Source organism: Oreochromis niloticus, linkage group LG22 (genome assembly GCF_001858045.2).
Source record: "Oreochromis niloticus isolate F11D_XX linkage group LG22, O_niloticus_UMD_NMBU, whole genome shotgun sequence".
Taxonomy (NCBI): domain Eukaryota; kingdom Metazoa; phylum Chordata; class Actinopteri; order Cichliformes; family Cichlidae; genus Oreochromis; species Oreochromis niloticus.
Window position 1 is genome coordinate 33,008,654 of NC_031985.2, and position 27,252 is coordinate 33,035,905.

The 27,252-nt window shown below is 38.9% G+C and overlaps 1 protein-coding gene across 3 annotated transcripts; it reads left to right on the forward strand.

The window, feature by feature from the left end:
- The first annotated feature begins 173 nt into the window (after positions 1-173).
- zdhhc18b (zinc finger DHHC-type palmitoyltransferase 18b) lies at positions 174-16,348 on the forward strand. Of its 3 annotated transcripts, none has more exons than XR_003215846.1 (10): positions 174-1,019; positions 1,633-1,793; positions 2,929-2,958; positions 5,416-5,565; positions 5,724-5,861; positions 6,086-6,137; positions 6,573-6,675; positions 7,037-7,146; positions 7,676-7,928; positions 9,871-10,316. XR_003215846.1 is itself a non-coding variant. In XM_025902213.1 (10 exons), exons 1-10 carry the CDS (start codon positions 769-771, stop codon positions 14,111-14,113), a joined length of 1,455 nt encoding a protein of 484 aa, XP_025757998.1. In that variant the 5' UTR covers positions 176-768; the 3' UTR covers positions 14,114-16,348. The 3 variants fall into 3 exon arrangements, 2 of the variants coding, with proteins under 2 accessions (XP_025757998.1, XP_003443837.1); XM_025902213.1 differs by lacking the exon at positions 9,871-10,316 and adding an exon at positions 13,757-16,348 and having other exon boundaries at positions 176-1,019; positions 7,676-7,778; XM_003443789.5 differs by lacking the exons at positions 2,929-2,958; positions 9,871-10,316 and adding an exon at positions 13,757-16,348 and having other exon boundaries at positions 176-1,019; positions 7,676-7,778.
- The last annotated feature ends 10,904 nt before the right edge of the window (positions 16,349-27,252 follow it).

Genomic DNA, 27,252 nt, shown 5'->3' on the forward strand with positions numbered 1-27,252 from the left:
AAGTATACTGATATATTTTTTTTTTTACATATATTTGACAGAACAATTTAGTAACAACAGTGCGAGTAAACAAAGTACATCTTTAACCAATAATTTCGTATGACTTTTATTATTATGGTACATAAAATATGATATTTATTGTTCTGGTTTATTTAGAAAGAAAACCAACCGGAAATACTACATTTCTTTGCGTTGACTTTGACAACAAGGCTCGTTTTATGGCAACGTAGCTAAACAGCAGGTAGTCACGAATGTGTCAGGACAGCGATATGCATTAAAAATAACAAAGTTTTTGTTTTACATGTAATTTACTCATAAAGGACCGCCGGAGCTTAGCATAAAGGCCGGCAATAATCTATAAGTCGAGGAAGCTAACAAGCTAGCAGTGGTAACAGCACTTTGGATTTACTGTTGTTAAATAACTCCGCAGCTGGATGAGCTTGCTAGGATGAATGGGAAAGCTAAGAAGCTAACGATGGTCACTGGGTTATAGGTTGGATTTGTGCTGTCTTTTTGGTGATAAACTTTTAGAAATAATAAATTAGGAGTTATGAGAATAAACATATATGTAATTTCGAACACGGGGTATCGTGGTTATTTACAGCTCGATATCCTCGGTGTGGGATTAGCTTATTTTCTCCTTGGAAAGACGACATTCGCTCCTTTCGGCTACCTCAAAATACACGGGAGTCGGTGATGCTGTCGGTCGCTGGACAAATGCACCGGGTGTCGGAACTAAGACAGCGCGGTCAGACTCCGTTATAAACAATGAAAAACTGCGAGTATCAACAAATAGATCCGCAAGCACTTCCGACGCCCACCCCGACCCCTCCGCCTCATCATGGGAAGGACACGGAGAAGAAGAAGGAGCCGAGAAGACCCAGGAGAAAGTGGGAAGTTTTCCCCGGAAAAAATCGCTTCTACTGCGATGGACGGATCATAGTGGCCCGACAGAGTGGGGTCCTTCCCCTTACCCTGGGTCTCATCCTCGTCACAAGTGGTTTATTTTTTATATTTGAGTGAGTTCATCTTATATGATTCTGTAATACTAATATTGCGAGTTCCGTCCAAACGTTGTCCACAGATGATACAAAGCTGTTTTTTAAGCTGATATTTTAATGAACTGAGCCCTGTCTGGCGCATTAAATCTACTTTATTTATTTATATTGTTTGTCTATTTGTTTGTTTGTTTTTTCCACAAGCAAGAGACTCGCTAACATACAACAGGATGCTATTTAATGATGCAGATTGCTCAAAACCCCCCAATACAAAACAAAACAAAAAAGTACTGACATTTTTGACCCTGCACTGTATGGATATTTGTTTTAACCTGTGTGTTGCAATTATGTTTATTCTTAATGTTTTTTTCTTAATATTTGAAGCTAAGTGCACATTATTAAGAAGTAGTGCTTGATAATAGAAACAGTATTCTTTCTGCCACAGTAGAGTGAAAATGTGTTCAGTCTCCTGGGATTTTTATGGCAATTAAAAGAGTTGAATGTTAATTAAAATTAGATCCATCAGTGAGTTAAAGTAAAGAAGAAGGTAGGCTCAGTTATATGTAACAGAACATTGTCTGCATCTTTTCCCAGTGTGCCTTGGTAATTCCCCCTGCCTGTGTTTGTTTCTCAGTTGTCCGTTCCTGGTCAAACACTTGACCAGCTGCATACCTGTTATTGGAGGAGTCCTCTTTGTGTTTGTGCTCATCACCCTGCTCCAGACCAGCTTCACTGACCCCGGCATCCTGCCCAGAGCAACACCAGATGAGGCTGCAGACATTGAGAAACAGATTGGTAATCTCTAATAGCTGCACTAGTAACTATGAGGTTGTCTGCAAGGCCTTTGAATTTGATGTCCAGAATTGTTTCCTACAGACTGAGATTCTGTTGGAAACACTGCTGGATAATAGGAGGAGTGGGGCTATATGCACTTGAGTGTACTGTGTGCTAAACATCATTCTCTGGGACTGAAAAGGCTTAAATGCCCAATATCTGCAGTTCCTCAAATAGCCACTGGAGGCAGACTCCAAAAACAAGCCAACCCAATGGTGGCACTGGGAAGTCAAATGCACTGCAACTCAAGAAAATGCTTGCAAATAGAAAAATGCTGTAAAGGCACTCAAAACAAAACACAAGTGTTTTTGAGGAGGTGATAATGTGACAGCTGTGGATGTAACGAAAACCAAAACATGCGATTTATATACATGAATCATGTGATTAAGATGGCAGGATACATGTTTGCTATTAGCCATTTACTGTTAGCTTGTCACTTCCACAGATGGTCCGTCACATCGTCCCCCCCCCCCCCCCCCCCCCAAAACCCCCAAATCCCCATTTAAAATTGCCTCTATAGCTTCCCCCCTCATAATAACTCCATGGTGGATGGATTTTTGTATACAGTGCTTAACAAATGTATTAGACCACCTGTCATAAAAACAGAAAACACTAATATTTTAGAAATGTGTCAAAAACTTGTTAAAAAAAGTAAAAACATAATATTATTTATTATCCATATTTTTATATCCAAATCAGAGAAGAAGTCAGAAGTGAATCAAACATTAGATTCAACGACTAAAACAATTTATTTATTTTTTGTTCAGGAATTCAACTAAATAACTAATTTGGCATCTTAATAAAAAAATAAAGGTGGATTAACATGACAGAAATACAAAAAGTGATTTTGGTAAGCAGCTGTGAGGCATCTGTAGCATAAACCTTACACTGGGTGGTGTAAGGTTTTCTAATAAAGTTTTTCAGCACTGTACGTTATTATCAGCATACTGGTGGTAGGGGAATAACCCTCTTGATTGATATGTCTTCTGATACAGAGAACTGTAGTTGATACATCTCGCCTTCACTACCTTTGGTGTGTTTTCTAGTTGTTTCATATGATTGTTTGACAAATAATGTGCCTTCTTGTAAAGTACAGCCCGTCTAAGAAGTTTGTGCTTCGGATCTGGTGAGTGAAATTTTAGTAATTTTTTAGCCTGTGCTGTACTAGCAGATATAAGTGTGTGTTTGTTGTACGAGTACAGTTTATGTAAGTAGCCCACTAATCAAGCATGCTAGCATTAGTTGGTAACCTAGCACCCTGTTATACAGATTTTGTCAAACAAGAATGATAAGAATTGTTCTTAATAAATCAGCCATCTTGGTAATGATGGTGCTCACTGAGACACATATGGAAAAGGAAAAATTGGTCACCAAATATACTTGGTTGGCCTAAAATCTGTGTGCAGGAAATGCTGTCCGGTGTTGTCACATTTTTTCTCTTTTGGGATATTTCTGCACTGTGTTTTGGCTCTAAAGCTTCGTATAGGGCAGGGAATCTTACCTATAAACCAGTACTGCTTAAACACAGGTTATTTTATTCTAAGTTACTGAAGAGTCAGTGGCCTTGACTTTGTTTTGATTAAAACACCATTCATAGTTTCAAGAGAATGAAAGCGCTGTTCTGGTGTCGCTAATTATTTATTCTGGAATCACACATGCGCGTAAATTTTAATGGCTCAGTCACAATTAAAATTCTTCAGGTCATTTTAATGATGCGGAAGTCATCAAGACATAAAAGAACTTAAGTGGAATTTGCTGTGACTCAGTGTAATAAATGTCACGTTGGCACGTTGAAAAGTGTTTGCTGCCTTCTAATTTTGGACTAAAGTTTTCACTCGATTTTATACAGATTTATTTTCCCCAATCTGTCCTTTTCACACCTCAGACCTGTTCAAAGCCTCCATCAGTTATGCTCACTGTCAGTTTTATGCCATGCCAATATCATTTTTACTTTCCATATGACTTGCATCATTATAATGACCTGCATGTCTAAAGCTGGCTTTCTGTGCACTTTGGAAACTCCTACTCATGACCAGAGTTTAGGCAGTGGTGATGTAAGATCCACATGTTATCCAACTGAACTGTACAACAGCTATTTTTGAAATGAAGATTCTGGCATAAGTGTTGAGCATTTATTTGGGCTCCAATCTTTCAGGAAAGATTCTGGAAAGCTCTGTCATGTAGCTTCTTAGTTTGAATTAGCGCACAGTTTAGTATGGTATGGAATGGATGACACTGACTATCGTAAAAGAATAAAGAAAAAACCCTATAAGGAACCATCTGTAGGCTGCACAAAAAGAATAGTGGGTATTTCTTTTCTTTTTTTGTATTATTTTTCTCATGTTGGTCAACTTCTCAGGCACATTGTCCAAGTTACTGGGAAAGAGAACTTTAAAAAACAGTTTTTGCAGGTTAGTCATTTTGTGAAGGATGACACATCATTTTCCATCTGCTGTTACGAGCTGTACACCTGACACCAGATGTCTTTCCGCTCAGGCTATTATTGGACTATAATCCACCCCTCGCCCTGAGTAAGAGTGGATAAAGGCGCAAGTCGTTACAACCCAGTGAAGTGGTCAGACCTGATTTTACAAGGATGTGAAGTGTGACAGAAAATTATTATAGGCTGGAGTTGTGTACATTAAAACAGGATTCATATCTACACTATGCTTCATTGATTGACAGTGGGAGTGCCTGACATCTGGGGTGTCTTTGCTGGTGGGATAGTCAAAGCAATAACAGCCAGCCATTAACAAGGCAAGCTAACTGAGCTTTAATGATCACTTAGCATGAGTCACACGAACTGCCTGTTGCTAATGTTCTCCATTTTGATGCTGAATTTCACAAGCAACAACTTCCTTGATATTTTCATAACATGACGTGATGGATGGATTTGATTGGCTGCCATAGCACTGGGAATGGAGAAGTTTCTCACCTTTTAAGTGCAAGCACTGAAAGCAAAACAAAGGTACAGATTCACAGTTTAGTTGTGCACTGCATTTAAAGTCAATGAGAGGTGTGAGGATTGAAGTTTGAAATGCAAATGTGTAAATCCTTCCTTGTTTTGTGTGCATGGAGACTCTCCAGGCACTCCAGGTTCTTCAAACTGTCCGTAGACACAGGCAGGGGTAAGGTTTATTTGTGATTCAAAATTGGCCGTAGGTTTGAATATGAGTGTGAATGTTTGGCTGTGTTCTAGCCCTGCGACACACTGGCCACCCGTCCAGGGTGCACTCCCCCCTCCCCCTGTGGGTTTGGCTCCAAGTCTGTAGCACTGATTGAGGGAAAACTTTTTGAAATGATCTTTTAGAGCAATCTTCAAAAGGTTTTTAATGAGAAGCTCAAAGTACTCACCAGAGATGTGTGCAGCCCTAATGATGTGCACGCATTGCTGATAATGTGATGGTATCCATTCAGACTTTCATCGTTCTTCAAAGTGGTTTGTGATTGTGACACTTGTAAGTTTGCTGCCAGGACTTTGATGGAAGTGGGAACCCGGATGCTTACTGCAGCAATAACTGCACACCTACCTTAGATTTAAAGCACAACACTGTGTCCCTATTTTCAATGTTCTTCTTTGTAGACAACACTGGAAACACCAGCTATCGACCTCCGCCGCGCACCAAGGAAGTGCTAATCAATCAGCAGGTGGTGAAGCTCAAGTACTGCTTCACCTGCAAGATGTTCCGCCCTCCGCGCACCTCCCACTGCAGCCTGTGTGACAACTGTGTGGGTGAGCTGTGAACACACAGCGACACTGACATTTACAACCCATAAATAATAAAAAGAGGCTTCACAGAGCTGCAGAGAGCGCACTTTTATACAGCTCAGTGCTCTAGAGTTTGTTTGTTTTTTAACATTCTTAAATGTGAGTCGGTCACTGTCTTTCAGAGAGATTCGACCATCACTGCCCCTGGGTTGGGAACTGCGTAGGGAAACGTAACTACCGTTTTTTCTACACCTTCATCGTGTCGCTCTCCTTCCTGACTGCGTTCATCTTCGGCTGTGTGACCACACACCTAGCACTGAGTATGTGGTTTTGCTCTGATCTGCAGGTGTTTCATGCTTGGGAAGTAGCCAGCTTCAAATAGCACCTGCTTGTTTGTTTTGTTTCATTTGGACTGCCAGGCGTGGTTCACAAAGGCAGAGCATTTTAATGTCTGATAAGAGCCATATACTTGGATCAGCTCGGTCATTTGCCACACATTAAATTTTATGTCATTCTGAAATCCTGCTCATTTCCTCTCTTTCAGGAGCTCAGGGCGGAAAGGGCCTGGTGTTTGCGCTTCAGGAGAGTCCAGGGAGATATCCTGTACCGAATAAGATTTTTTTACTCAAAAAATACAGTCAGTGACAGAAGTTGGATGAAAATCAGTCAGCTTGCATATGTATATATAACATATACATAGACACCATCGCCATCTGTGATCATTTTTCTTATTTGTACATGTTTTTCTTCACTTTATATTAGGAGACAAAAATTACTGTAATCCGTAGGGAAGTACAGACTGAGGCTTTCTGGGCTTATATCAGGTTCTAAATAACAATTTGGCAAATATCCAGTGCCCAAATGGGGATATGTTTTAGTTGATTAGCTGTTGTTGTGTTTTTTCTTGAGATATATGTCTTGTATTGTGCAAGTGACACAAAAAACACTAGCTGGACAATTTTCAAGTGTTTTGTTTGTGTCTTTGTAGCCAGTGTTTTGATAACTTTGCTTTCCTTGACTCAGTCTTTCACTGCAGTGGAGCTGGTGATATGTTTCTTTTCAGTTTGGTCCATTTTGGGCCTCTCAGGCTTCCATACATACTTGGTTGCTTCCAATCTTACCACTAACGAAGATGTGAGTACCCAAAGCTGCTTTTGTGACTCAGTTTGTTAGAAGACATCCTGTTATTTTTTTATGTTAAAGAAAATATACTCTGTATGTAATTTGAGAGTTCAAAGAAATGTGTGTAAATATAATTAATATTTTGTGTTTTGTGTTAGTGTGGAAGCATATTTAACATTAGAATACTTTTAATTAACAATAACAAAAGTAACAACAACACAAATATTAATACTAATATTTTGTTAATAGTAAGGGAAATCTTGCAGATATTTTTGTATTCACAAAGTGAACAAACTCTACCTCCAAAATAATGTTTGGGGAAAAACATGTCATATGTTTTATATGTGATTTGTTTTTATTTTTTATATTTTAGATTAAAGGCTCCTGGTCAGGGAAGAGTGGAGAAGATGTTACAAACCCATACAGTCAAAAAAACATCTTTATCAACTGTTGTTCGGTGCTTTGTGTGCCCATGCCTCCGAGGTTGGTCCTCTTTATGAATTACTCCTTCCATCATTAAATCTTTAATACTGAGTCCAAGTAACAAAGAGAAATGCCTGTGAGGATCTTTGTATATTAGTTTTAGCTATTTTATTACTAATGGGCTGTTTAAGATGGTGCATATTTCATTTGCAAGCATGCATACTTTATGAAAGAAGCAATCACTGATAATTTTAAATAAGCTTGTATGAGTTGATAAAGAGAGCGCAGTACTAATAAACCTGTAGCAATACATCAGCTGGATTGTGGCTCTGTTTGAATTACAGAGCTTCAGTTCATTGTTTAATTGCAATTTAGTTTTATGTGTGTAAGTAACACCAGTTTAGTTGTCTCAACCACTTACTATTACAAGATAAAGACTCTCAGATGGAAAACCAGACAGCCGAGAGAGTAAGGAGATGGTGGGGATGTGCGTTCTGCATTCATGACAAAGCTGAGAAGGTATCGGTATTAATGGAGGAACATCCTCACCTCGTAACCTGAACATTGGTATCTTTCTGTGCCATTTCAGCTTGATTGACAGACGGGGTTTCCTGCCGACAGATGAGTCTGCCCAGACTGGCAGTGCGGACATCGAGCTGCCCACCCTGGCCGCTAAAAGCGAGATAAATGTGGTAGGATCCCCTTTTGCATTGCAGAAATCCCCCTCTCCCGTGCCTGCACCCTCTGACTCCCACCAAAACTCTTTCTTTGCCTGAGAGAAACCTCGTTGCCTGCTGTAGTCCCAACCCAGCATCTGTCTGCTGCCTGTTGTTGACTGTCATGTAAGTTTGCTGTTTTAACAAACTAGTCAGAGGTTTATAATTGCTATTATAACGCACAGTATCATGCCTCTTTTTGGAAGTTAAAGGGATAGTTGAACATTTTGGCGCATTTGTTTGGTTTGGTTGGTGGAGTTTTAAAAAAAATCGTTTTTCAAAAGCTACATTCTTATTCTAGTAAAGAACCCCAAGTTTTTTTGGCTCAGTTTAACTTATTAATTTATTATAATTATGAAAGCCAGATAGGGTACTAGTTAGGAGTACTTGCTTGCCACTCAACACCTGTTTTGGTTTTAAACTGAAAGCAGAAGGACCTAGAACAGGGGTGTCGAACTCCAGGCCTCAAGGGCCGGTGTCCTGCAGGTTTTAGATATCAGCAGTAAAATCACAGTTTGAAGAATGCTTAAACTGGGTTACTTTTTACATTTTTAATATTTTATGACAACATTATTTTGAAACTGAGTTATCCTATCTTTAAGAACTCCTAAATAACTACATATAAAAAAAATATAGTTTATAGTTTGTGTGTTTGAAAGATGAGAGCAGTAGTGGTAGATAAGTATTTTGGATTTTTAAATTGCCAAGTGTCAGTGTTGGTGTCAAAACCCTGTACTGGTTAGACTCTACAAAGGACAAATCTGGGCATTAACAGTAACTTTATTTTATCAAATACAATTATCTCATGGTTTACCTGCAGTTCCTTCAGCGTCCACCGAGGCATTTAGTAATCACTACTCTAACTCTTTACCCCCTGAAAGCCTACTAGCAGTAACCCTTGAACTTAGCACCTTCTGTTATATTTCAGGCCTGCTTATAGAACAAAACGACTGGGTTTGCAACAGTAGCTTGTGAGGGTGGGCTCTGCCTATGGAAAAACTATGCTATTTATTATATTCTACTAATTGTAATGGTTGCCAAACCATGTTTTTATTGTTATATACTGAGGTGTCAAAACTCATCATCATCAAACACATAGACAACCATTCACACCTATGGGAAATTTAGAGTTTCCAGTTAACCTATCCCCACTAACTGCATGTCTTTTACTGTGGGAGAAAGCCGGAGTACCCAGACAGAACCCGCGCAAACACAGGGAGAAAATGCAAACTCTGATGGTGGAATTAAACTCAGGACCTTCTTGCTGTGAGGCATCAGTGCTAACCACTCTTCCATTGTGCTGCCCACACACAAAGTGTTGGGCTAATTACCATATGTGATTTATGACTTCATAGAGTGACCACTAGAGGTATGTTAATTGTTACGAAGTCCCTGCCCTGATGTTATTGAGGTCTGCTGCTAGCAGCACTCTTTGAATCGCACATTACTGAATAATTATTAAGTTGAATTGTCAAAGATGCAGAGACTTAAATCAGAAAAAAGAAAAACTAAAAAAGAAGCCAGTCACCCAGTAACACCTCTTAATCTTGTTTCTGTTTCTTAAAAAAACCAAATGTTAACGTATTGATTTATAATTTTGTTGGGGGCGTATCTAGAAATATAGATGACAAACATGAAAAAGTAGCTCTAATGCCCAGGTTTAAATAAGAGAACTAATGATGCTTTGGTAGGTGCATATTTTAATTCATTTAATTCAGTCAACTGAGGTCCTGTTTCATGACTTCTTACTGCATTAAGCTAAGGTGAGAAAGTGGCATTAATCTTCTCATCTGACTCTGGGTGATAAAATGAACTGCTGTTAAAGTGTCATTTAATATGGTGTCTTTAGCTGTTGTTCAGCCATGTCTACCTCATGGAAATGCACACATAAAATTCTTCTTATGCTATTTTTAATAGAGAGTACTACTCTCTGTATGCACATTTTTTCCTCAGTGTTTAATTCTATGCAGTATCGTTTGCCAGCTCCGGGTGTTTAGAGAGCAGAAGCTGTACGAAGTGTTTCCAGCTCCTCCTCACAGAGCGTCTCTGTTGTTGTTCTTTCTGACAGGGATATAAAAAGATACCTGGAGTGTTTTACAGCCAGTTTTGTTTACAAGACTTGCCCAGAGTTCAGATAGAGTTGCAATCTGAGCCACAATATATTCTCGTATCACATAGTACAGTGAAAGTCAGTTGAAGCTGGAGTCTTGTGTTTTTGAGTGTGTATAAGCCTTTTGAAGTCAGTTGATAAGCTGGTGATGCTGTAAAGAAAGCTATTTCTGTAACAGCGGTTTGTAAATTTGAGTGTGTGCTGTTTGTTGTCTCCTGTCATGTCTGTCTGCATATAAAAAGTTAAAATGCCAAAAGATTTGTGAAGAGGGAAGCTCCTCATGTCCTTCATCTCCTGCTTCCCGTCATGCCTTTGTTTCATTTTTACTTGTTTGTTTTGTTTTTTTACGTTTCTGTTTTTAGTATCTGTAATGTATAACATTAAATTTTTGTCCGTGCAGTTCATCACGTGTGTTGTCATTTTTCATTTTGTTTCCATCCATCATCACCGTTTTCATATCACAGTACATGGAGATATACTTTTCTATATTTTTCCTACGAGACAAAACCAGAATCAGTCCCTCCCTGTGTGTCTGATCACCCAGTGCTGACTCACTGTTCTCTGTGTGGTGTGTCTCTGTGCCTGCGTCCCTCCACCAACACTAGGAGGAGAAGTGTCTGGACTTTGCTCTGTCCTGCACTGGCTGATTAGCCGCTGTTAGAGCAAAGAAAAGCGAGCCTTGAGCTTGGTAAGCCTGTTTAGAGAAAGGGAGAGTGAGTGCAGACAGTCTGTGGCCCCCGCTGTCATTGCATGCCCCTTTACTTGGCTGCTTTACTCCCGCATGGCTTTAACCATGGCCAATGTTAAATGCATTGCAGTGTATAATTGATCACAGTAAAGGGATCAAACAACTCTCCTGTGCTAACCATCAGACCATTCAAAGACTGACAAAAACAACTGTAAGAAAATGTTCATTCAGAGGTCAGTGAAACATAATGACAACCATTAAACCACCTTCTTAAGGAATGAATTGCAGGGTTTTAACAGTGCTTCGAGACTTCCCATGTATGTATAATTTTTAGGTTTAGGGCTGGAAATGGTGTTGAAATATACCCACATGGTGACAGCACATTTTCTTGACCCTCAATTATACGCAGTGTATAAACTTTGAATACAAACTAGCATGTGGAGAAAAAACGGTTTAGCATTTAAATGAAAAATTTTCCAGAGCTTATGCTGTTAAAATTCATTCATTTGTCAGACTAATTTAGATTCAAGGCTAAAGACATTTTGAAGTGAATTTGGGTGAATAGTTGCATTTCAAAGGTGCCCAAAGCAGCATTTTATACTAAGAAATGATCACTTCATGTAAAACAGGTTGCTCATAGTATCAAATATTATCACTGAACTGAACATCCAGTCAGTTCTGTGCAGTTTAACGGCTCTTTTCAGCTCACTGTTTTGGTTTTACTGGTCTTAGTTTGGCCGAGCTAACTGCTACTTTCTATTTTCATTGTGTGTTAAATTGCTTTAGCAATAAAATGTACTTTTTAAAAGTACATTTGCTTGCTTATAAAGATCCCAGCCAATCTCTGTTTAATTCAGTGTTTTTTATTTGGCGTCAGTTTAAAGCAAAGCATCTCAAGGCAGGTATGTTTATAAGGTAAAGACTGTAATGTTACAGAGTGGAATAAAAACATCTGCCAACAAGCAGAAAGAAGTCAGGTTCAGGGTCTGCTGCTGTACTTGTAAACATTTACTGTTTTGAGCTACTGAACCTTTAATCTCAGTTCAGATCAACTTGGATTTGTCAGCTTGAAAATGTAAACTGTTAAATTGCAAAGAACCCACCACACAAATGCAAGCTTGATAATGGATGCATTAACAGAGCTAATGCATCCAATCACTTCCTTTTAGCCAGCTTGTCCCAGTGGTCACTCATTGTATTACAGACAAGAATTTTTCACATAAACCACAATTATAAAAGTTTATAAAGCATTTACTGAAGACCACTGACTGTAAACAATGCTAGGTTTTATTGTTTTGGTCGGGACTTCTTCGTCTGCAGACGGTTTAACAAGCATGGAAGATGTTTGTTAAACTTCAACATCTCCCAGAAGAATCTTACAGTTTGTGATCTCAGTGTGAAGCCTGACCTGAGACTGATCCTTTGGGCAAGTCTGCAGGGATAGTGATATGGAGTTCTCTTTAATGGATCCAGCATGACATGTAAGAAGCATCCACACTGGAAGAACTAGCAGTGATACTGTAAAAGATGGACTTATCTTCCCGATCTGAGAAATGAAGCCTTTAAGAGGACATGAAACACTACACGCAAAAAGGCTAATTTACATCACGGAGCCCTGCTCTCGAAAACTGATAGATTTAACACTGTCTGTGAAGCTAGTCACGTTCGTGAAATGCTTTACAAACCTGAACATTAAAGCTAACAGCTGGATTTTCCCATTTCAGTGCAGGTAGCCAAATAATGAAGAGCCAATTACTGCGAAAGAGACAGACAGTGAAAGTGGACCGTATATCCTCGGTTTCCTAACGTAAAACTCGTTGCAGCCAGGGACAGCACAAAAGTGAACCCCTTAAACCACAGCTGTCAAACACCAGTCCTCAAGGGCCGGTGTCCTGAAACCTTTCTGTGTACCTGCTGCAACACACCTGAATAACATTAGGTCATTAGCAAGACTATAGAACTTGACTGCATGCTGAGGTGGCAATTCAGCCATTTGATTCATGTTACAGCAGATCATGAGTGAATGAAAATGGTGCAATAACAGTACTTTTAAAAGTACAATCTTTCAAACACTTACACTTATTTAAAATTACTTGAGTAGGGTTAGGGGGTTGCCACCTCAGCATGCACTCAAGTTCTATAGAGTCTTGCTAATGACCTAATGTTATTCAGTTGTGTTGCAGCAGGGACACATTCAAAAGTTTCAGGACACCGGCCGTCGAGGACTGGAGTTTGACACACCTGCCGCAAACTCATTTTTAGTTTTAGTGTTGTTATTTTTCTCGGAGTTATCGATTCTATGGGCTCAGTCACTCATTTTGGGAATTTGTCAATTCTGGTCATAAGGGTCAAAAAGCAGGATTATCCAGAGTGTGCTCATTGGCTAAGGACGTGTGTGTTGTTTGAACATGTTCTCCTCAAGGCTTCATAAAGGAATCTCACAAAACAGTCAGTGATGTCACAGTCACTATGTCCATCTTTTATAATATTTATGACAATAATGTGGGAACCAGAGGTAACAGAATATCAATTACATTCAGCAACTTTAACAGCGACAGGCAAAATAACTGCTGATGACATAAAGTGGGCAGGTTCTGAGTTAGAGTTCTCACATTCTACTTGAATGATGGAAACGACTACCAATGAGAGTGAAGGATACAGTTGACTGACACATGATGGAACGCTTTTAATGTTCACTAGTGACCAGCTCGTCAGTGATAAAGCCACAGGCACCAAGCAAACTGCTTCCTGTGTGGACGCCCAGTTAAAGTCTGAATATTCTGGCACCTGTTACTTAAACTTCATCGATGATTTTTTTAAAACCAGCTCTTTGAAGCTACCAAACTTTTTTTAGTGCCATTCTAAAAGTTTGGTGTAATAAATAAACAGGCTTCTTGGGCTAAATCAGATATGAAATGCGACTGACCAGGTTTAATGTGCATGCCTATGCATGTCTGTGGCATGAAATATTTTGGATATCCTGCTTCAGATCACATGTGGATCCTGCTTGCACACCTAGTTGGCCTTTGACTCATGTTACATTTCCTAAAGTAATTTTAGAGCCTGAGGTGTTCCCTGTCAACATCACTAGCTTGTTTTATCACTTCTTTTATCACTTTCTTTTAATACTTCCTCTTTCTTGCACTGCCCTTGCAGTGCACACAGGGAACTAAAGGTCTGCTAGAATCGGCTGCGCTCTCTCCGCTCCTGTCCACCTCGTGTCCTCAGGGGAAACCTCAGAATGCTCATTCCTGCCCAGAAACCAGCCCAGCGTTGAACTCTGACCCCACATCAGAGTTCTCTAAAGGCTGCAGGGGAAACCATACGTCCAGCTCCCATGGCGATACTTCTCATCCACGTCACACCAAAGCTCGCTCAAAGAAATGCAAACGAGAGGCTCTGCATATTCCCAACCCTGCATTTGATGTCCCTGTTTCCCCTACCTCTCCGGACGCTGCCCCTGACTCCAAAGCCGGGAGCCACAAAGGAGGCAGCCTCACCCCGTTGCACTGACTGTCTTGAATGATGTTTTTCACAAGTCAAACACTGTTTGAGGCTTGCATGCTGTAACACAGTCAGATCCAAGTTATATGATTTGTTTTGTTTGGTCATTCCTGTTGGTTCTCTAAAACTCCAGGAGCATTGAAGATGTTTGGTCATTGAGTAAGACAATCACAGTGGAAACAGGACAGATTGGATGAAGATTATTCTAGATGCAACATAGCACTGGTGTAGGGAAAAGTTCTAAGAAGGGCTGTGAGCCGTAGGTTTTCTGATGATTCTTGTGTGAAAAAACAAATTTACCAGCATGTCAGATTTCACCAAATTTGTGAAACAGCGGCTTTAATGTATCAGCTCGAAAGACTTTGTTTGGAGGATGAAAGCTCTGAATTGTGTATATCTATAAAGAGAAGAGCCTTGAAGGGAAAATCCACCCAAAAATGTTCACATCGATAGCATCATCTCAAGCTGCACAGGCAGTGATTAATGGAACAAGTTGCAGGACTCGTAGACAAAAGCACTTTCTTGTGGAATCACCTGTTTAGCTCACTGGGTTAAGCAGGCAACCCATATGCCGTAAGACATGTCTTCCCCCTGGTCTTCCCCCAGGCTTCCTGTCTTCTCTTTGCTCTCCTATTGCAATATAATCCATATAATTTGGTACAGAATTTATATTGAGTAAATATTTAGTCACCACAGGGTAAGGTTCGGCCACCCCTTCTGCCCAGTAAGTGTCAAATGGCAATGTCTGAGCCTGTACTGTACAGTGGATGAAATATCTTGTAATTTATTCATTTGGATTGTTGTAGGGCTTTAGGGGTATGTCTGCTCTGGTTAACAGGTGTACCACCACCTGTCATTTTCTGTTCTGCTCATTTAAATCTCTGAACTGGATCTCTGGGCTGTGTTTGAGGAGGTGGTTCTTTTTGGAACATTTTTAATTAAATATTAATACTCTTAATAAGCTTTTGTTTCAGTTTTACTGTAGGGAATTTATTCTTCTGTTACTTGACACTTTTAAAAACTATTTTTTTTTAAAGTTTTACATAAAATGCTTGTTATGCATGAGTCCTCATGTCGTACCTTTATATGGCAGTCATGCCTAAATGAGCAAATGATTAGGAATGATTTGGTACATCTGGTAAGCAATCATTTGGTACTACAACAATCTGTAAAGTGGGGAAACAAGAACTAAAAATAAGTTCTGAGCTCAACCTGGCCACCTCTTTAAAAACTATCTGGCTCTGTGGCTGCTTCCACTGGGTTTCAGTCTAACAGAACCTGAGGGTACCAAATGTAGAGATAGGGATATGACTGAACTATGCACTTGTTTTTTTCCCCCACATCTATAATAATGCAGACAAAGATTTGGTCCACTGACTTTAGTGACATTAAATATTGGATTAATGATTCAAATCTATATGTAAAACACCTCATTTTTCACTGAAGGTGCTGACTTTGTGTTCTAAAATAAGCAAAATGTGAATTTTTGTTGTGTGGATTTTTCCATTGACCTTGCACGAACAGCACAGTGGATAAGATGTAAATCAGTTTAGTGGTGTGTACTGTTGTTCAGATCTACGTGCTATAAAATGGAATTGAGTGCAACTGCATGGTCATGACTAAAAGGTGTATTTTATGATATGTTTCTTTAAATACATTCAGACATTACACCATCTCAACACACCTTTTTGTAGGAAACCAGTGTTGTGTTTCAAAACTGAAACAGTATTACTGATTCCCGCTTGTATTCTTATCACCATCACACAATGATTTAAAGCTCCTTTCCACATGTCCACCTCCTGCTCACACACCTTGTGTCAGTAATAGCAATACCTTCTCTCTTCTCCTTTCCCTAAAATTGTTTTTCTTTGTGCACTTTGACAAATCTGAGACTTGTGTGAATGGAGGATGTACTGGTTTGTTCTCAGGTGAAAGCTTTAGGTTAGGTATTCAATATGCAAGTTCAATGTGACATGTGTTCACACACATTGTGACCCGATGGCAATAGCTGCACAAAAGTGCAAAGACCCCAACTATCATGTACACACTGTCCGTCTATAGTTCACCTAAAGAGTGTCTGTGCAGCATCTGCTGTGTCAAAAGTCACCCCAACACCCTCAGTGACATCACTAAGTGAATGCGAGTGATGCATTTATTAGGAGAAACATATTGTACTGTATTTGTACCAACTGTAAGGTAAATTAAGCCAATGCTCCTGTCAAAATAAAGGAAAGAAAAATACAACTCAGTGAACAATCTGTGTATTTTTTAAGCTGACCACAAGGTGGCACTGGTGGTCCATGAGCATGAACTGGAGTCAGTAAATCAGTCAGTGAGACACTGTTTGGACAACTTGGTGTTTGTCCTCTTCTCAGATGTTTAAACCTGAAAATAATTAAAAGATTTTTCGCTTGTCCTCTTTGCAATGACAGTACCACATCTGTCCAGTTAGTAAAAACATAAATATAGTGTGGAGAATTTGGTGTAGAAAACATTAAGTCTGAGTTTCAGGTTCATGTGGAGCTATGTGCTACATAAAAGTTTATTCAATACAGAGTATGAAACTTTTTTGTATTGAATGATTAAATTCTGTTTTGCAGAATCGTGAAACAAGCATCAGAAGCAAACGAGCTTCTTTTATTTACTGTTAATGATACATCCTGTGCAGTCCTGAGCCTGGTTCTGTCAGGTTAAAAGGGAGTTTTTCCTTCCCACTGTCGCCAAAGTGCTTGCTCATAGGGAGTCATATGATTGTTGGGTTTTTCTCTGTATGTATTATTGTAGACTCTACCTTACCGCTACAAAAGCACTTTGAAGCAACTATTGTTGTAATTTGGCACTATATAAATAAAACATGAAATGAATTGAATATGCTAATGGGTAATTTTCTATACTTATAAATGTACTAATATCCTGTGATGTGATGCTGTGTATTTTAAAATCTGTAAAACAATTAAAGAAAAAACTATGCTGTGTACCAAGTAGAATATTTTTCATTTAGTATAGTAGAAGTAGATAGTAGAATGAGACAAAAATGTGTAAGTAATTCAGTTTCACTTCTATTCAATTTCTGGTTTATTCATATAGCAATAAATCACAAAAACAATCACCTCAAAGTGCTTTTGCATGGTAACCCTACAGTATTCTGAAGTAAATCCCAACCATTAAATCAGCACTTTGCAATGGTGGGAAGAAAAAACTCCCTTTTAACAGGAAGAAACCTTCGGCAGTCCTAGGCTTGGGGAGGGGAAGTCATCTGCCACTAGCAGTTCTAGGGTGAGGAGAAAAGAGCAGAGAAATAGAGAAACAAAAAGTGAGGATAGGGATCCAGAACAAAACACAGACTACTGTAAGAGAGAGTGAAGACAAAAGTTCAATGATGCACCTAATAGCAGAAGGCTCTGCCTCCCGTTCTACTTTTAGAAAATCTAGGAACCATGAGTCAGCCAGTAAGTCAGCCGAAGTGGTCTGTTGGGATAATATAGTACAATGAGGTCTTTCAAGACTACATATGTGAAGAGAAGGATTTTAAATTTCAATTCTGGATTTAATGGGAAGCCAGCATAGATAAAGTAATTACAGGGGAAATTTGATCTCTCTTTCTAGTCCCTGTTAGGACTCTTGTTGCAGCATTTTGGATTGACCAAAGATTGACTGAGAGTAATGAAAACATGAACTAGTTTTTCAGCATCACTCTGTGGCAGGATTAAAGAGATTGGACAGATGCAAGAAAGCAACCTTATATATGTGTAATGTGTGTGTTGGAGAACATATCTTGATCAAAAATGACACCAAGATTCCTCCAGTGTTACTGGAGACCAAGGTAACACCATGTAGAGTAAGAATCTGGAGAGATACCATGTTTCCAAGATCTTTAAGACATGCCTGTTTATCTAACTGATTTGTGTCATTTGGCTTCATAGATAAAGCTGGGGATCATCTGCATAGTGATGACAATGTATGTTGCATTTTCTAAGGTTAGTGAAGTAGAACTGGTCCCAGCATAGAACCCAGTAAAACTGTCATGTGTCTAGAAGACTCTTCGTCTTCATGCGCAAATTAAAAATTATGAGCTGGATGCAATTTAAACTATTGCAGTGCATTTCCTTTAATACCTGGAATGTGTTTTAATCTCTAGGTCTAACAGCATAAGCACAGATACTCCACTGTCAGTTGTTTCTGTGCATTCCTATGCAAATGATCAGTTAATTGTTTTTTGATATACAGTCTGTCTGGAAAGCATTCACAGTGTTTGAATTATACCTGGGAGTCAAAGCTCGCTGATTTGTTGCTTTCTTACATAATAAGTCCTACATAATAAGGATGTAAAACTATTAACAAGATCATCTATCTCTGTTGGAGTAAAGTTGGATAGTCGCTCTGCTTCACTGTGTTAATAGACGTCTCTGCACTGAATCATACTTGTTTTTAATCTCTGGCTCTCTTCCACAGCATGTCTTTTATAATGTCTTCCTTCTCTCTCCCCAACCGGTTGCGGCAGATGCCCGCCCCCCCAGCTGAGCCTGGTTCTGCTGGATTTTTCTTCCTGTTAAAAGTTTTTCCTTCCCACTGTTGCCAAAGTGCTTGCTCATAGGGGTTCATATGATTGTTGGGTTTTTCTCTGTATGTATTTTTGTAGGGTCTACCTTACAATGTAAAGCACCTTGAGGCGACTGTTGTTGTGATTTGGCGCTATATAAATAAAATTGAATTGAACTGAATTGAAATGAAATGAATTGATTGATGAATTTTGGTTTTCCAGTACAGTGTAATCCATTATTATAAAATGTAATTTTTTGTTGATCACTGTTGTTATAGATATTCTTTGTGAATGTGTATAATAATTTTTTTTTGGGGGTAGTAGTTAAGTTTTTAGGCTGACTGGGAGCAGATAGTCTCTAGGAGGCTAGGGTTTTGGGGATGATGGTCATTATTCTGTTTAAATTAATTTGTCTCTATTAAAATGAATTGTTCAGTGTTTAAGTCCATGCTTATTGTAAGCGGTAACTGACTGAGGAAACAAACCAAGATTAACTAACTAATTAAGAAATCAGGTACAAGTAGTAAAGGCATATTAAGATTACATTGCAGTACTCTAATCTGCTCTCATGTGATGGCGTTATGCATTGTAAAATTAACACTGTAACAGACATTAGTGTTGGGACACCAGAGAAGGCTGGACACACCTCTGAGCAAAATACAATGTAACAATGGCTAAAAGCCAGATTATCCACACAGACAGGTGTGTCAGAAAAGGACTGGAGTTGAGTCTAGAGACAGAGAGAGAGATGAATTTGATTGTTGCTGTGTCTTCCTCTTTGTCACCAGCTTCCTCTGATCAGCCCTAGATTTTAATCACTGATCACTAAGACGATCATTAATGATAAAGGAATGTAACACTAATTATAAATGACAGAAAATATTTAATAAAAGAACAGCAGGTTGAAGCTGTGCTATGAAAGGAACCCAATCCAGATTAGTCAAATGTGACATGCCTGGAGCAGATACCAACTGACCACTTTAGCCAGGGCCATGCTTGCAGGTACCTGATTGTCAGCACCTGGAGTACCAGAAGGTCAATAGCAGGATAAGCTGTTCATGGGCAAAACACACAAACTCAGCTTTGCTGTTCAAGCCATAAATCTATTTTCCTTTCAAATGTGGCACCATTTATGGGGAAATAAGTAGGCTTTCTAACAGAATAAGATTTATTGTAAAGAAGCATTAAGTTTGTATTATATTCCAGTCAGTGTCAGGTATTTCTCACTTTCATCTAGCCATTTACCATTGCCTGAAATCACCCACACTGTTGTGCTGATTCATGGTCAAATTATTTTATATATTATGTCTGAATGAACATACAAAATCTTTAAGCATGGAAAAGAGTTTTTGAAACAGAATATTTCTATTTACCATTTATAACCCATTTGTATTCCAAGTTATTTTTCACCGATTACTTTAAAACACAGAGAGTATAAAAAATGTGATGTTGACTAATGGAGCTCTCAAGTCCTTTTGAAACCTTAAGATAAGCATTGCGGCCGTCACCACCTTGGTTACTAAAAGCATGAGAAGGAGCGATTCTAACTATGTAACTGCAGGTTATTAGCTAACAGCTTTTGACTGACAAGCCATTAGTCAAAGACTGTGCAGCTACATACCTCCAAAAACCAGTGACTGAGCCCATAACCTTAGCAGGCAAGTGTTTATAGAGGTCAAAATAAAAAGCTGTTTTTGCAGACTTTTTGGAAACTTGACATGTTTTTGTCAAAAATTTCCAAAGTGCTTGTTTTTAAAACAAAACAAAACAAAGGAAATCTGATCAGAATAGAGAAAAAGAACTTCTGATTCTCACAAAAGCAGAAGATGGATATACAAAGTTCTCACAACGTTTCCAAATGTCAAGAACTGGAGTGAGAAGTATCATCAAGAAACTCAAAGAGAGCCAAACAATACACAACAAGCCTGGCAGAGGTAGGAAGCAAAATATTTGAAAGAATCTGGAAAGAAACTTAGTTATAGATGTGAACAACTGCTGAGACACGAGATAACGACTGAGGCAAGTTTGTCTCAAAGATGACAATCAAAAGAACCCTGCACAAAATGGACTATGAGGTTGCAGAACAAGAAAAACTTAACATCTGCAGATGAACCACCTTCAGGCCCAACTGAAGTATGTTAAAGACAACCTGGAGAAAGATTATGCATACTGGAAGCACGCCTTTGGGTCAGGTGAGACAGAACTATAACTCTTTTGTCACAGAGATGCTGCTTATGTTTGAAAGCAGCATCTCTTTCAAACATAAGCAGTCAGCTGACAGAAAAGTACAAATGGACATGACAGGACTTTCAGAACGATCTAAAAATAAATGAATGAGTAACAGCCACACTGAAAAAGATCCTTGGTGCTTTACGAGATGAACTGCACCGAACTGTAAAATCATTGTCCCTGATCTTTGTAAGAGCTCCCAGTCACTGTGATTTCAGCTTGAACGAAAATGCTAGCAAAAGACTAATTACTGTTTCTGAATTTTCTAAACTGCAGACATGACCAGACAAACAATATCATCTCTTTAAGCCCTAGGGCAGTTTTAAAAATAGACTTTAACCTGATAAAAAGATCCCTGAACTCATTCAGTAACAGATGCAAGAGTTACATCTAAGGATATTGTTGATGAAAACTATAAATTGGAAATTCAAGAGTTTGATGTAGATTGATGTAATGGAAACAGCAACTCCTCAATTTAGGAATGGTAAAAAATCTTTTAAAAAATTCTGGGATCCAAAAGTTCCAGACTCAAATGTTAATGATAAATAGACTGGTACTGGTACCACAGGCTGGTGGAAACATGGTATACATTATAGACCCTTATGGTCTTAGGCAAACAGAGACTGGGTTAACAAGAGGTTTGATTTCGAGTATTTCTAGGTGACAGTTTCTTTGAATAAGTATTCTCAAAGGAATGTTTTTAGAAGAGAGCAAAACAGATTGGCCTGGGTGGAAAACTAAAGTTGGAGTGCATCTTGGATCTGTTAGCCATTTATTCTGTTTGGCTTTTGTTAACGTTATGTTGAACAGAGGGGACTGTTATTTCACTCTCCAAGGCACAAAACAATGGAGGTTGGTAGCCTTGAGATACTTCCAAAGGAGAAAAACTTGTTCCAGAGAATATCCATGGAATGCCCATACTCCATCCAAAACAACTGGGCGCTCCAGGAGGAAGGGTTGGATGAGACAACACGCTGAAGGGCAACTTCCAGGTCCTGATTCAAGTGTTCAGTCTGGCCATTGGTCTAAAGTTGGAAACCAGAAGATACGCATATTTGTGCCCCCAAAGCTGTACAGAACACAATAAGTTAGCTGTCAAGAAGGCTAGTCAAAATACAATCCTAACAGTGATCAAGGTAGTGTGAGCATAGGAAAAAGTGTGAATGAACTAGAGGCTGAGCTAATGATTCAGGGATGCATTTCTCCATAGCTTCCCTTTTAGGATGTCACAGCCTGTAAAGGCAACTAGCGGAGAATGATACAAGATAGGTCGTCTATGGCACAGTCACATGCCTGCCAAGAGGCATGTGACTGTGCCATAGACATGATACAAGATAGGAGGTCTATGGCACAGTCACATGCCTGCCAGGAGGGAAAGCATAGTATTTAAGGAAAACTTCTGCTAAGTCATGATCTTCAGGGACAGTGGTGAAATCTATAGTAGAGCCCTGTGCGGGCCTATTTTTAAATCCTACTTCTGTCAATCCCAATTCTGCCTACACCCACTGATATTCAGAACATTCACATGACATTAAAGCTACTGGGGGTCAACCAACCTTTCACAGGTTCAAGTCCAGCTACCACAGGGTGGTATGACAGGTAAGTGTTCACTGTTCTCAATGCATGCAAGGCAGCAAATAATAACTCCAGTTAAATGTCTTAAAACCAAAGTAATGAGGCTGTTCTTAAATAGAAAGCATCTGTGTACAAATGTAAGGAGTAATAGTAAAAAGTTGGTGAAAACATAAATACTGAAATAAAAGATGAAAATACTGGACATCAGCCGTTTAATATCTACATGATAATGTCTCTGCACTCCAACTCATAGGTAACCTGTTTGTCCTACATGTGTTCAACTTGTGAAGAATGTCAAGACAAATTAGGTTACCCTCGGATAAAAGAAGCTGCCTTGTTTAATGAGTTCCTCGGAAGAACAAATAAATGTTTGTGGAGAATCTCCCCCTCCTGTGTCGTATATGGCAACATCATGAAAACACTGAACTGTTGCCAAGGAGATCCCCTCACTTTTCCTAATGAGTGGGGCCTTTGTCTGTTGCGGGTTAAAACTTTTCATCACCCTTTACTATGAATTCACTTCTTGGCTCTGAAAACATCTAATCACCCTCTTTGGCTAACTCACTTAGGCGTGCAGGCCTCCTGCACCACTTTTCTTCAACTGCCAGAGTCAACATCAAGATCAAGGGCAGGAATGGGAACATTACCAGCTATTTCATCATGTCGTCATTACTGGTTTTACCTAAGGTTTAGCTTATATATATTTAAAGACTGTTGTTTTTTTTAACAATTTATTTTTGCAATAATTAAAAACTGCATTCTTTTTGGGATGTAAAAGTGTAACTTCAAGCTGGTATAACTAATAATAAAAATTTTTAATGTGCCATTTGAAAACAATGTTACAGCGTTCTTCTTAAAGACTTTGATATACAGTGGTCCCTCATTTATGGCAGTAGTTACGTTCTACAAATAACCCGCGATAGGTGAAATCCGCGAAGTAGCCAATTATTATAGATGTTTTAAGGCTGTAAAACCCCTCACTGCAAACTTTATACACTTTTCTCAGACAGGCATGAACATTTTCACACTTCTCTCTCGTTTAAACACTCTCAAAGTTCAAACCTTCGTAGAAAAATAAGTCAAGTACTACAGAATGAAACCAAATGCACCTGCAGATGCCTTTGACGGTGCAAAACGTTAGTTGACATTGACAAAACAAATTTCCCACGTGTGGGACTAATAAAGGTTATCTTATCTTATCTTATCTTATCTTGTGTTTGTTGGGGAGAAAACTTGCAAACACATAGTACAGCACTTCAGAGTAACACTGCTAGCGATCGAAGATTTATGTAAATTTGATAAGATGAACGTGTTCTGTACTGTACAGGACCACGGCACGAGATTGACTGACAATGGTCTACAGCCAATCAGGATGCAGAACACAATGCGCTGTAAAAAACAAAACAAAAAAACCCATAAAAAAGCATGCAAAGCTGCACAAAAGAAACCAGCAAGGCCGCGAAAGGTGAACCGCGTTACAGCAAGGGACCACTGTATCATGTAAATCTGCCACTCCTCTCAGCTAGCTAGGATTAGTTTACTGTTTAGCCTGTTTAGCCTGCTGTTGTACAGCTTTCCTGATTTGCTTCAGTCTCACAACATATTTTGGTCTAAAGTGTACTATACTGGCTCACAGTACAGTACAGTTAGCAGTTAGCTGATAATCATAATGTAGCATGGCATTTATTAGCTAGAAAGCCATATTTCCTCTAGTAGTAGATGATACCAGAGCTACAAGTGGGATGGGAATGGATAAGAATTTAGGGATTCTGATTCCATTATCGATGTAATTTATCGATTTAATTTCTTATCAGTTCTCTTATCAACTCTCATTAGGTTTTCTTTGGCTCTGCTTTGAGGGTCACCAGCATCTCTTAGCAGCATATCAAAGACACATTGGTGTAAATTAATTGCATAGTGTGGTCAAATATTAATGCTTGTTTGAGGTATTTCCTCTCTGTGTTGTGATCAGTGTTGGGATTGTCATAAAAAAAGCCCAAAAGAAACCCCATTTTTCTTAAAAGTAATGCACTACATTGCTTAATTATTCCCAGAAAAAAGTAATACATTACACGACTCGTTACATTACCTTCCCGTTTCTCCGTAAAATGATCTGAAACACACAACAACAACAACAACAACAATATAAACATGTAGGTTGTAGTTACACACAACAACACAAATCCTGAGGATACACGTATGATATTTCTCTATTAATATTTAGGTATGAGTACAAATGTGACAGCAAAAAGTAAAGAAGAAAACCAGCACAAAGACACATCAAAGTGATCGGCACGGTGATTTTACTTTAGAAACATGAACAGTAGAACATCGAGGGTGCAGGCAGACTGCTCATCCGCTTCGCTCACTTTTAACATCACTCTGGGATCTTTGCTAGCTTAGCGTTAGCATGCTATCTGTGCAAAGTTGCGTTAGCAGCATAATGCAGCTTGCACTGTACCATTGCACTCTTGTCCTTTTGTGCAATAAAAATAAAAGTAATGTTTAATCTACACTGTAGACTGCACCACTATCTGGTACATGAACTGAAAACAGCTGAGTGTAATGGAAGTGCAAGTGGAACCAATGAACAGAATCGACAAACAATTCCAAGGAACTGAACTACTGGGAACTGGTTATCTGCAAGAACCAGTTCTTGATTCCCATCCCTAGCCTCAGGAGAGTAAAATAACTGGTAACTCATATTCACCAAGTTCTCAGAAACACACGTTTGAGATTTCAGGTTAAGGTTTATCTGTAGGCCTGTATTTAGTCCCATATAGCTATAACCTGTGTCAGGGAAGTCTTGTTTGCATTCATACTGTTGCACTGATGTGTCTACGTTGCAGTGCCATTACAAGTAAAGTTAGGCTCATCATTTTGGATTTGGAGGTGATAAATATTGACTTTCCTATAATAAATACAGCACAGAAAGATAACTTTAGAAAACATTTAGTTCACTCTTGATGAGTGTTTCTTCTTGATTGGCACACTGACAGGAGGCAAATGGAAACTGTGAACCTTGAGAATACGAGCTAAATAAAAACTAAAAAAAAAACTTGAAGCATTTGTGACCATGTAGAAGAGAACAGAAGCGATGTGTTTTATTTCTCAATTCGAACTCATGGTTTACTTCCCTCTGAATAACCCCCACCCCCAAACATTTCTCTCCCTCTCAAGTTTTCCCCTCGCTGAAACAGAATTACTGTGTCAGGTTTTTTCGTGATGCAATTAGTATAAAGTGTGGGCATTTTTACAGCATCGGTTAGCATTGCCTCACCCACCTCACCACCAACCTTTCAGCCTCTAACACTGTGTGGGGTCCACCAGCATGAAATCCTGGTGAAAGGGTTGGACTGTGTGTGTGTGTATTTTTTCAGGGAAATGTTCTTTCTTATCTGCTGTAAGGCTTCAGCTTATACATACATAGATGCAAGCAAATATATGTATATATACAAATACATACACACTAATTAAATCTGTAGAGAGAAATATTTAAAGTTAAATTAACATTTTATATAAAAAAATAAAATCATTAATCTAGCTAGTAATGCAGCAATTATGACAGTAGAATACCCCTCTATATAAAGTATGCAATCATCATTATGTCATATCAACTGAGAAAAAAATTAAAGATATGTTTTTGCGTGCACAGTCATGAAAGAAATCATTCTGATGAGCCTGTTTTTGAACTCGGAAGGTTGTTGGGACGGTTCCTGCCAATGGAAGCTCTAAATGGACCTGAGCTTGGGTCAGGCCTTTCGTGCAAGCTCAGCCAAGAAGCAGAAAATAAGAGCCTTAAAATAGAGAAAGCACTGCAATTCTGTCAATGGGCCGTGTTGTGCAAGTAAAAATAATTCAGTGGGAAAATATAATCAAAGGGCTCGCCACTCTTTATTCATTTTTGACTCCATGCAAGTCAAAATAAAGCAACAGTGAGAGTGAATTGTTGGATTTCTCACAGTGTTCACATTGCTATTAGGAGACTGAGCCTCTAAACACCCAGCTGACTTGCTGAAAGAAGAGCTTGTTAAAGCCAAGCTGAAAACTGAGAAAAAGTAGGAGGACATAATAATGACCAGTTATAGAAGTTACCAAATTAACACTTACTCTTTATTTAACTTCATTAAAATGACCAAAGTTGCTAACAAACGTACAATCTAATAGAAATCTAATCTTTCTGTTAGACTGACTCCAGTCTAAAAATGTCTCCTTGCTTTTAATAAAGTGAGAAAAATCTAAATTAAGGACGATGTCTATAAGTCACTGTTGGCCATCTGCCATGGAAATTGCAGGTTGGAAAGTACACCATGTGTTGTGGTGAAGGTGGCAAATGAACAAAGGCATTGGGCTTTAAATCATTCATTACACGCTGTGAGTCACATTTTAATTTGAGTAAACGTTTTGTTGTTTCACCATAACCAAAGCCTCTCCCTAACCTTACCCAACATTGTCTTAGTTGTCTAAGCATAACCCTAACCTCGCCCAAGCTGCAAATATAGTTGCTTTAGTTGCTCAACTTGAACCCAAGACTGACTCTGATGTGTTTTACTCAAACTAGCATTATACTTGCTTGCAGTCATCAAACAGCAAATATCATGGAGATAAATCTGTTCACATGAATTAAACCTAAGCTTTGAGGCAGATTACTGACTACTCTCATGGTACACATTGGCAAGCACTATGTAACCACTAAAATGTCACAACTTAATGCAATAGTGTTGGGAAGATTAAAAATCACTCCACTTTTAAATTAAATTTTGATCTACTGTGGAGCAGTGCATTGTTCTCAACTGTAACAAAG

What these genes read in the sequence shown, in the direction of transcription:
- zdhhc18b (XM_025902213.1), top strand. Translation starts at nt 769, where the DNA reads ATGAAAAACTGCGAGTATCAACAAATAGATCCGCAAGCACTTCCGACG. An exon ending in CTTCAGGAGAGTCCAGGGAG is followed by an intron (nt 6,138 to 6,572) that starts ATATCCTGTACC and finishes TCAGTCTTTCAC; the next exon opens with TGCAGTGGAGCTGGTGATAT. An exon ending in TGTGTGCCCATGCCTCCGAG is followed by an intron (nt 7,147 to 7,675) that starts GTTGGTCCTCTT and finishes GTGCCATTTCAG; the next exon opens with CTTGATTGACAGACGGGGTT.